Source organism: Mus pahari, chromosome 7, assembly GCF_900095145.1.
Source record: "Mus pahari chromosome 7, PAHARI_EIJ_v1.1, whole genome shotgun sequence".
In the NCBI taxonomy this organism is placed as follows: Eukaryota; Metazoa; Chordata; class Mammalia; order Rodentia; family Muridae; genus Mus; species Mus pahari.
The window spans coordinates 74,453,977-74,465,484 of record NC_034596.1 but is presented as its reverse complement, the minus strand read 5'-3'; the positions used below and the strand labels follow the sequence as shown (position 1 = coordinate 74,465,484).

The following is an 11,508-nucleotide window of genomic DNA, read 5'->3' as shown; positions in this document are numbered from 1 at the left end:
CTCCCCTGCCCCTTCCCCTCCTCCCTCTCCTCCTCCTTCCCCTCCTCCCTCTCCTCCTCCTTCCCCTCCTCCCTCTCCTCCTCCCTCTCCTCCTTCCCCTCCTCCCTTCCCTCCTCCTCCTCCTGTTTTAATTTTTTAGATTATTTTTTTAATATACATGGCTGTTTTGCCTGCATGTCTCTCTGTGTATCATGCACATGCCTGGTGCCCACAGAGGCCAGAAAACTGCATCTGACCTCCTTAGAACTGGAGATACAGAGGCTGTGAGCCGTCATATAGATGTAGGGAATCACATCCATGTCCTCTAGAAAAGCAGCCAGTGCACTTAACCACTGAACCATCTCTCCAGCCTCTCCTTTGTTAGGGCAGTTTCATTCTATAGCTCAGACTGGCCTTGAACTTGTGGCACCCCTCCTACCTCAGCCTCCAGAATGCTGGGATCAGAATTGCACCACCACATTCTTGTGAAATGAGAGACCCAGGCAGCCTAAGCGTCGTGGGAGGTTAAAGTTGAATTGAGATTTATGATAAGGAGCCCATGTTACCTTAATCCCTAGAACTGAAATGCGGAGGAAGCCTTTGTCATAGATAAGAAAGAATGTGATGGTGTAAGAGCAGAAGCGTGGTGGTGTTCAGTGGCTCTGCTTTCTAACATTGCTCTCCCTCATCTCTTCCTCGGCCATTCTTAGGTGCTTCACATCTCTTCCCAACATACCTGGCCAGGTGCCGACAGTATTTACACAGCATCCCTGCCTCTCTGTGCCTGGAAATTCTGGAAAACATCTTCTCATTGCTCCTCATTACCTCTGCCGAACTTCACCCAGAGCCTCACCTGCCCGAGGACTACGCCGAGGATGAGGACATTGAGGGGAAAGGCCCCTGGGGTTTGAGGTCCCCATCAGAGAGCCCTCAGCACATAGCCACAACTGAGAGGCGGTCAGAGCGGGCTTCCACGGGACCCAAGAACCTTGCTCAGCCTGGCTGTCCAAAGGCAGAACCGAAAGACAGTTCACCAGAGCCTCACAAGCACAGCTTTTTGGATCTGAAGCACTTTACTAGTGGCGTGAATGGATTCCTGGCCGATGAGTTTGCAATAGGAGCATTCCTCAGCCTTCTTCAGGAGCAACTCAGTGAAATCAGCAGCCCCCGCACTCCCGAGCAGGCAAAGCTGCCAGAAGACCAGAGCTGTTCAGCGGCCAGAGATGGACTGCAGAGCCGCCTGCACAGGTTCTCAAAGGTTCTCTCCGAGGCACAATGGCGGTACAAAGTGGTAACGAGAAACCAGGGCTCAGGTGAGAGGAGGGGTCAGAACTAGGAAGTCTAGAAAGTAGGAAAGGAGAAAAGCCCCAGCAATGTGGACAAGGGGCAGGCATGTGGGAACCACACCCTAATCCGGGACATATGACCATAGCAGCCCAGGGCAGTGCTGCAGATCCCAGAGCTTAATGAAGATCACCCCGCCTGTTTCCACAATGGTCAAATCAAAGCTGGTCACCCTGCCTGTGTTTGCTGTTTCAGAAGAGCAACCTTCCCGAAGATACCGGCCCATTGCTACAAGGCACTCTAGTCTCCGCCGAGGTCGTCGGACCAGAAGGACCCGGGCAGGTGATCTAAAGAACTCTTGTCAAGCCTTGTTCCCATTCACCTGACAAAGAGGCATGCCTGTGCTTGTCCGGTCCTTCAAGCTGAGCATATGGTCAGAAACACAAAAGCATCCTTCCACTCCCACAGTCAGCTCTTAACAGTTTCTTACACAGCCATGCAGAAATTTTCCATGCAACACAATGTACATATCGCTTCACATATTCCCCTACACATACACGTGCACACGCACACACCCACACCCCCCCCCACCCACACACACACATGCACAGATTGTAGACACTCTGGGTAGGTGAAGGTTGACATGAGAGAAACCTGGGAAACTGCATGGTGGTGGTGTCACTCAGCTTTGATACTTCTCAGCTGATTGGCTTGGGACACAGGCAGAGTCTGCATCCCCCTGAGTCACCCAGCCCATGAGTGTGCATTCCATTTCCTCTTCTCCACAGCTGTTCCTTTCCACAGGGCTGCCTCAGTATTGGGCCAAGGGAACACTGTTGGTGGGTGACACAGCCTTCATAAGGCCACACTAAGGCAGCCTCCATTGGCACCGAGGATAACTAGCACTGAGCAGCTTTTCCCCTGGGCAGCCTTCTGCAGGCCATGGCTTGCACTTTATTTCCTCCCTTTTCATATCCGAAGACACATCCTCTATGTCAGACAATGTCACGACCCCTTCTTTGCACCCTATTGTTGCCTGGTCATGGTAGTTGTCCCTTTATTTTACCAAACTATCGCTAGTACTTTGTCTTCAGATGTTAGTCACAAGCTCCCAGGACTCTAAGACCCCACACGGTAAAAGCCATTGGTATAAACTGCTACCCAGAGAGATATGGAACTACATCATACCCGCCCTCCATCCTGTACTTACCCTTTAGCCTCAGTCTGCCTAGATCATGACTTGTAGTCTGACGTCGTACTTTGTATACTATAAGGAGTTGCTGACTAAATTTTTGATCTATTACCTCTAGATGGCCGGGAAAAAGGCTCCAACCCATCCCTGGAAGGGACAAGTAGTGAGCTGAGCACAAGTACTTCAGGTGTGTGCGCCCCAGCCTGCTGCTACCTGTAGTCAGCTTGCCTTCACACACCCTTGCCATGTCCTGTGCTGTAAATACTAGAACTAAAGCTTTGTTCAAGGATTATTTTTGCAGATAACAGCAGATGTCAGCTGGGAAAAGGGAAAGGGCTCTCTTTCTTAGTTAAGTCACCCAGCAGTGAAGTGCTTCATTATCTAACCTGGGCAGTGGTGGTGCACGCCTTTAATCCCAGCATGTGGGAGGCAGAGGCGATCAGATCTCTGTAAGTTTAAGAACAGCATGGACTACAGAGTGAGTTCCAGAACAGCCAGGGCTACACAGAGAAACACTGTCTTGAATAAACAACAACAATAAAAAGTCATTCTATAGTTTATAGAAACTATAGGAATATGGAGAGATGACAACTCTGGTTTTTTTTCCTTAATGTCTCCAACATCCTTACACCTGACAGAAGGGAGTCTGAGTGCTGTGTCTGGGCAGGTGGAGTCAGACAACCGGTTTCAGCCCCAGCCTCAGAGTTCGATCATCCCCATGATGTTCTCCTCCCCGGAGTCTCTGCTGGCATCCTGTATCCTAAGGGGGAACTTCGCAGAAGCTCATCAGGTAAGCGAAACCATAATGACACCTCGTCACGGTAAAGCAAGCTAAGTGAGCCCCTAACTGGCTGTCACATCCGGGCTCAGGGAAAGCTAAATGTATGTGACATCAAAAGTACTTGGGGGTGCTTGCAGGAGGTCCCACTGAGCAGAAGAAGTAGAAAAGAATGTCTGTGTGTGCAGGCCCTGTGCTCAGCACCGCAGGCTTAGAGACATTAAGTTATTTGTGTTCCTAATAGGAGTGGTATGTTAACAAAATACAATAGCCACAATCCCACTACCTCATAACAGCGAAACTTTTGTTTCTTTCTTCATATTTCTGTGAACATATCTGTGTCCTTACATAGATAAAAATCAGAGCTGGTCGTGGTAATGGGCACCTTTAATCTCCACACAAGGGAGGCAGAGGCAGATGGATCTCTGAGTTTGAGGCCAGCCTGGTCTACAGAGCAAGTTCTAGGACAACCAGGGCAACACAGAGAAATCCTGTCTTGGAAAAAAAAAAACCCACAATGCAGATAACTTTTGGTAATAAGCAGAGGGACAGCTCATTCACCATACAGCATAGAAGTAGCAAACTGGAGTGCCCTGGTATGTAAGGAAAATAACAGTCAAAAGACTCAAGCTCTCTGAGCCTTGATCCTCCATGGACAATTGTAGCTTAGTATAATTCCTGCTTCTCCTCCCTCATAGTAAGGCTAAGAAGATTATACAGGGGCTGGTGAAATGGCTCAGTGGGTAAGAGCACCCGACTGCTCTTCCGAAGGTCCGGAGTTCAAATCCCAGCAACCACATGGTGGCTCACAGCTATCCGTAACAAGATCTGACTCCCTCTTCTGAAGTGTCTGAAGACAGCTACAGTGTACTTACATATAATAAATAAATAAATCTTTAAAAAAAAAAAAAAGATTATACAGAAGTCATGAGAAATGCAGGAACAATGTGTGTTGTTTAAACTCAGTAGCATTAAGTACCACTTATGCTTCAAACTCTCAGTGCGTTTTTTGAAACTTAATGCTGGTCCCTGACCAAATGTTCAGGTTAGAATTTTCTATGGTGTTACTTCAGTTGTTAAGCAGATCTAGGGGAAACCCTATGCTAAGATGATCTTTCCTTAACTCCCACTGTACCTTTTAGAGCTCTTACTTCAATAAAGAGGAACCTCTGGACAAGATAGGTGATCCCCCCACCCCACCAATTCTTTTTGTTTTTATAGTGCCGTGGATCGAACCAGGGGTCTCACAATGAGTTACACTCCTGGATCTCACTGTTGTGTTGTTCTTGCTTCCCAAACAGCTGAACTAGGAGTTGCTTGGTGCTTTCTCCTCTAAATACCCTACATTTGTCTTCCTTTCCTTGAGTTGTATGTGTGTGTGTATGTGTATGTGTGTATGTGTGTTTAACAACAGAGAGTAGGGAGCCTCAACTGAGAGAATGGCTCCATAGGATCAGGCTATAGGTAAGCCTGAAGGGCATTTTCTTTATTAGTGATTGATGAGCTGAACCACCCCTGGGCTAGTGATCCTGGGTTCTATAAGAAATTAGGCTGAGCAAACCAAGAGGAGCAAGCCAGTAAGCAGCACCCCTCTGTGGCCTCTGCATCAGCTCCTGCCCCCAGGTTCCAGGCCTGCTTGAGTTCCTGTCCTCACTTCCTTCAGTGATGAACAGTGATGTGGAAGTGTAAGCCAAATAAACCCTTTCCTCCCCAAGTTGCTTCGGTCACAGTGTTTCATCACAGCAACTGAAACAGTATCATTAATTAAATTCCTGATCAGGAAAGATATTTTCTTGTGTATTTTGCATAGGTGCTTCTTCTGAGATGACTAATATCATTTGCTTATTTCCTACTGGACCTTTGGTGATTGGTTTATGGACTTTTTAAAAGCCATTTTGTATTTGACCTCTTAACATTCAGCGCCAGCCTATTATAGTGGCATATGCCTTTAATCGCAGCATGTGGGAGGCAGAGAGAGGTGGATTGAGGCTACCCTGGTCTACAAAGTGAGTTCCATTACAAGCTACACAGAAAAGCCATCTCTCAAAAAGAAAAAATAAAATCCAGTGCTCTATAGTCCTGTAAAATAGCCATCTTAGGTCCAAAGTCTAATGAATTGGTCCAGCGTCCTATCTCTGGATACTCCCAGAATCTGTGGACCCACCACTGCCACATTCCTTCCCTTCCCATGACAGGTGGTACTCATGTTCAACCTGAAGTCCTCACCTAGCGCCGGGGAGCTGATGTTTGTAGAGCGATACCAAGAGGTGATCCAGGAGCTGGCCCAAGTAGAACATAAGATTGAAAACCAGAATTCAGATGGGGGTAACAGCACCATCCGGCGCACTGGCAGTGGGCGCTCAACTCTCCAGGCCATCGGCAGTGCCGCAGCAGCAGGTTTGTCTTCCTTGCTGACATCAAAGTTGGAGGGATAGCTGGGGTGGCAGCTTAAGGGAAGGAAGACAGCACCCAGGTCTTCATGAGAAGTCGACAGAACCGGGAAGCAGGACACCTGTCCTAAAACCAGCTATCCTGACACATTCTGAGAGTTTCCCAGCTGCACGCAGCCTCCCTGACGAGGTGTTTCACACACCTGCCTCTCACCACATATCCACCCCTGCCACCCCTGCTTATCCTCCCAGCTTAAGCAAAAGAGTGGGAGGGCTACCCCAGTGCATCTTGTAATCCCTCAGGGGGGCTTTAGAGGGTTGTTAGGAGCAGTTCCCTTCCATGTAGTTGTTCCACAGTAAGTGGTATCACGTGACTGTTCCTAAAGTTGAAAAAAAACAAACAAACAAACAAAAAAAAAACACTTGTTAACATTTGCAGCCTGTGGGGCCACAGCCTGGCTCCCAGCAGTGGCAAGTGGTTACCCCAACAGCTACCTTTCCTTCTTTCTCAAAGCAGACACTCATCCCACATTCTCAGCTCTCCTGTCTGTCCCCAGACGCCATATATCAGGTTACCATCCTATGGTTGGCCTTTACAGACACTTCTAGAAACTTTTCAGTGCCTACTTAAAATATATACCCAAGTCCTTGTGCCTGTTCAGCAAGTGTTCTTACCCAGTGAGCCATCTCCCCGACCCCTATTTAAAACATATATAGGCACATCGAGTCAATGTTTCAGACAGAAAGAGCCTCTAACAGCAGTAATGTTGTCTAGTGTGCTTTTTTTTTAGCAATGTGCTTTAGAGTGTTTCCCATGAATAGGCCCTAATGAAAGCCTATTATACACAGATCTTGTGCAGAAGAGCCTCAGGCAAACTTCTTTTCATAATGCAGGTGGTAGCTAGACTCACCCTAACCCTTCTGTTTTGCCCCAATGCTGCCTGTCCAGGGATGGTATTTTACTCCATCTCTGATGTGACTGACAAGCTCCTTAGCCCCTCTGAAGACCCCATCCCCACGCTTCAGGAGGATTTTTGGATAAATGCTATTCCCATGGAGACCACCACACCTCTTAGAGAAGTTCTGGAAGACCTCAGTCCCCCTGCCATGGCTGCATTCGACCTAGCTTGCTGCCAGTGCCAGCTCTGGAAGACCTGCAAACAGCTCCTAGAAACAGCCGAGCGGCGACTGAGCAGCAGCCTTGAGAGCCGGGGTAAGTGGGCGGTGTTCACCTCCCTCCATTCCCATCCATCCATCCATCCATCCATCCATCCATCGTCAGTTGTGCCCAAGAGCTCATCGAACCTTTAAGAAGCTATGAGGGAAGGAAAGGGGGAAGGTGCTAAGCATTAGTTAATGCCCTCATCCTAATGGCGTAAGTACAGACTATCGAGTGTCTCATCATATTCAGAGACAGCAGTCTGCAGTCACTTAGGGAAATTCTTTGCTGATTTGTCATTAAATTGAAGGAAGTCAAAGGGTAACTAGAATTATAGGGAAGAGGGGATACACAGCAGAAGAGAGAGGAGGATGAACAAGGGAGAAGTTCAAAGCATATGACATGAAGATGCCACAAAGAAACCCACCAATTGCTACTTTGTAAAAAGAAAGAAACCTACTTTAAGAATGATACAGACCTGTGGAGTGAGAGGGTAACATGCTGGAGCCCTGGATTCAATCTGCTGGCCTACAAAAACCAAGGTTCCGGAGAAATAAGTACCATGAGACTGCAGGCTCCTCCTGGGTGAAGATGGGACTGCTATGAGTCTGCACACCAGGGCACAGGAAAATGTGCTAGGATGTGTGCATGGAATGCTTAGAGCAGTGATTCTCAACCTGTGGGTCACGACCCCTTTGAGAGTCGAACAAACCTTTCATATAGGGGTCACATACAACCGTCGGATATTTATATTACAATTCATGACAGTGACAAAATTGCAATCAGGAAGTAACAATGAAAATAATGTTATGATAGAGGGGTGACCACAACGTGTGGAACTGTATAAGAGAATCAGAGCGTTAGGAAGGTTGAGACCCACTGTCTTAGAGCAAGAGGATGGAAAGGTATATGAAGGTAGCCTTGGGCAGTTAGAAAAGACAAATCTGAATCCAGCTCAGGCCCATGGCTGAGGAGAATAGGAGGACAAATCCCCAGGGAATGTCCCTTTTTTCTTTGGTCAACAAATCCCACAGAAATGCCAGAGATTCTGAATCTGCTGTTGACAGCTGAGGCATCTCACCAAGGTAGTCCTGGAGGCTCAAGCATGGCATACACCAGGTCTGCTTGTGGTCACCCAAAATGTCACAGTGTGCACCCAGCAATTACTGTTAGAAAAAAATAAGATCTACCCAAGGAACTGCAAAACTGAGCATCAGCCTCTGAGAATCCAGTTTTCCCTTTGTCTATTTCAGGTCGAAGGCTCGACCAGGTTGTCCTGAATCCTGATGGTATACGAGGTTTTCCATTTGTCCTTCAGCAAATTAGTAAGATTCTAAGTTACCCACTTACACAAACGGGACTGACCAAATCAGGTAAGTTGCTTTACTCTGCCTCTTTGCCTTTCCTGGATTGGAACGGTGGGTCACCAGACATTTTGGTTTTTTCCCTTTCTTCCTTTCCACATGTTTTCCACAGAGACTCTAGAAGAAAGGGGAGGAGGCGCTCCACGCAGCAGCATCTCTGAGCTGCTTCAGATGTGCTGGCCCAGCCTCACCGAAGACTGCGTTGCCAGCCACACCAGCCTTTCCCAGCAGCTGGAGCAGGCTCTGCAGTCACTGCGAGAGGCATTAGCATTGCCAGGTACAGGTCTGGTTGCACAGGAACAGATAAGCAGAAAAGAGCAGCAGAAAAGGGAGATGAGACAGCCAAGGATGTATGAGCATTTTGGAGCAAAGGCTCTGCCCTCTAGAGCTGGGCTCAGTCAGCCGTTTCCAGCTAAGCAAGGCTCAGTTCAGAACCACACTTCCTTCTTCTCCAATTCAGTTGAAAGGACACTTGACACTCTTACTAGCAGGTACTTTTTTTTGTTTTTTTGTTTTTACTCCTAGTGAGAAACATACCCAGCTGGTACAGGGTTAGTTTTGACCAACCCTCCTCAAAAGCTTCTTATGCCCTTCATAAAGCTGCTGCACCCCCGAGACAGCAGCGTCAAAACAGCACTATATAGCCTGCCTTCACTAGACAACAGGCTCTTTCTGGATGAGATCACATGGCCACATGGCTGAACTGGGAGTTTTATTTGTCTGTTTGTTTTGTTTGTCTGCATTCTAAGCATGGTGCTTACATAGTCATGTGTGTCCTGTAGAAACCCAGTGTACTATGTAGAAAGCTCAGCTCACACACTGGGTCACAAGTTGATCCAAAGCCAAGAGGCCAGAGAGATGGCTCAGTGGTTAAGAGTACTTGCTGGGGCTGGTGAGATGGCTCAGTGGGTAAGAGCACCCGACTGCTCTTCCAAAGGTCCTGAGTTCAAATCCCAGCAACCACATGGTGGCTCATAANCACATGGTGGCTCATAACCATCTGTAACAAGATCTGACACCCTCTACTGGAGTGTCTGAAGACAGCTACAGTGTAATTACATACAATAAATAAATGAAGCTTTAAAAAAAAAAAAAAAAAAAAAGAGTACTTGCTGTTCCAGAGGACCCAAGTTTAGTTCCTGGCACCCATATATGCCTCACAAATACGAGAACTCCAGCTTCAGTCGGTCTCACATCTTCTTCTGGCCTCCGTAGGCACCCAAATTCACACATGCAGGCACATATCTAAAAATAAAAAACAGAGCCTCGTGTGGGTAGCCCATGTCTTTAATCTCAGCACTTGGGAGGCAGAGGCAGGCAGATCTCTGTGAGTTTGAAGTCAGCCTGGCCTACAGACCAAGCAAGTTCCAGGGTAGCCAGGGCTAAACAGAGAAACCCTGTCTCAAAAACACACAAACAAAAAAGTAAATAAATAAGTAGAATGTTTCTTTTTTAGAAATTGACTCAAAGCTAGAAGCATAGAATAAAGCCACATCTCTTCTCCCACCCGGATTCCTCACAGAGCCCAAGAGTACTCCACTCTCTTGCCTAGTGGAGCAGGCAGCCCAGAAAGCCCCCGAGGCAGAGGCCCACCCTGTGCGCATCCAAAGTCAGCTCCTCCAGAAGACCCTGGGAAGACAGACCCCAGCAGGCCCCAGACAAACTGACTACGTGGGAGCCTTCTTCAGCTACTGCAGCAGCCTGGCTGCTGTCCTCCTTCGGAGTCTGAGCTCCGACCCTGGTGAGTAGTGAGAAAGATTTGGAGCTATGACTGGCAGTTATTTAAGGAGAGGAAGAGAAATGCTTCGTTGAGAGCCTCTTTCTAACCCAGGCGGTGATGGCACAGGCCTTTAATTCTAACACTCGGGAGCCAGTGGCAGGTGGATCTCTGAGTTCTAAGTCAGCCTAATCTACAGAGTAAGTTCAAGGACAGCCAGGGCTACACAGAGAAACAAACAAACAAACAAAGCGGTTCTTTCTGGTTACACAATAACCAAGGATATCAGATTTGTAAATCTCTTATTACTCTATGTTATGCATCTTTCTGCCAAGTAAAATTTTTCAGCTCATGGAAGTCCTCGTTAATCTCTCATGGGATTGGTGCCTCAAAATATCTCTGAAGCCAGGTGTGGTGGCACATGCCTCAAATCCTAAAACTTGGAGGACAGAGGCAGGAGGATCAGGAGTTCTAATCCAGTCTGAACTATATAATAACCTGTAACAAAACAATACAAAAAGTTTGTCAGAATTGGGGTTCATTGTGGATTTCAGAGCCCAGTAGAAAAATCAGGCTTTTGACATGAGTCGTAGATTCTTTCTTGTGTTGATAGCAAATTCCAGGTGAATGGATAAAAAGCTGAAATCTTAAATTTTCCAGCTCCCCAACCTTTTTAACCACCAACCTGATGCCATAAAGGGCTTAACAGGTCATGGCTAAAACACAGATGCATGAAAATACTTTATAATCTTACCTTTGAGTTCTGTATATAAGAGATCCATGAAACATCAATATTTAGACTTAGATCCTATCCCATGGTACCCCATTATGTGCATGCAGACATTCCAGGAGCCAAAACACTTCAGAGCATTTCAGAGATGGAGGCTCAGCTTCAACTTCAGTCAGGTTGCAGTGAGCATTGTGTGCTGTCAGTAGCTAGACTGGCCACTGAAGCTTGTCTGGGTTGGAAGTCTTTAATGCTGTGATGTGGATTAACTTGTGTCCAGGGTCATGGTGAGAACACCTGTACCCCCTCTGACTCAACAGAAGATGGTTCTGATGTCTTCATTGTCACTCACAGCACAACTAATCAATTCTCTGAAGCAGGGCCCTGAGCAGTTACTCGCAGCAAGGCAAACAAAGCTTATTTCTTTACTCTCTCAGATCATGTGGAGGTCAGGGTTGGAAATCCCTTTGTTCTCCTGCAGCAGAGCTCTTCCCAACTGGTGTCACATCTCCTGCTTGAAAGACAGGTTCCCCCAGACAGGTAAGCATCACCTGTGAAGACTTATTCTTTCATAGCAGGCTCAAATTCAGCATTCTTCCTTTCTTTCTCTCTTGCTTAACCACTAGTGAATATTCTAAGTAGGAAACTAATGGTGAATCTACACTGACAGATAAGCGAAAGCCAGAGGTTCGCTAACATGATGATCATGTAGCCTATAGAGAAATAATCATTCTCAGACTTGAGACCATTGCTTGTAAGCTATACAAAGTGTTATAACCCCTGTGGAGAACCATTTTATCATTATCTACTACGACTAAAAATTGTTCACGGGCTGGTGAGATGGCTCAGTGGGTAAGAGCACCCGACTGCTCTTCCGAAGGTCCAGAGTTCAAATCCCAGCAACCACATGGTGGCTCA

General features: G+C 47.1%; 1 protein-coding gene across 1 annotated transcript in view; it reads left to right on the top strand.

The window, feature by feature from the left end:
• The window catches only part of Zfyve26 (zinc finger FYVE-type containing 26), a 69,447-nt gene that overhangs the window by 17,519 nt on the left and 40,420 nt on the right, over nt 1-11,508 (top strand). Inside the window, 10 exon segments of the mRNA XM_021201422.2 lie at nt 690-1,292; nt 1,519-1,605; nt 2,574-2,642; nt 3,094-3,245; nt 5,429-5,630; nt 6,573-6,836; nt 8,036-8,155; nt 8,259-8,423; nt 9,669-9,887; nt 11,028-11,130. Coding sequence (XP_021057081.1) covers nt 690-1,292; nt 1,519-1,605; nt 2,574-2,642; nt 3,094-3,245; nt 5,429-5,630; nt 6,573-6,836; nt 8,036-8,155; nt 8,259-8,423; nt 9,669-9,887; nt 11,028-11,130 — 1,984 coding nt within the window.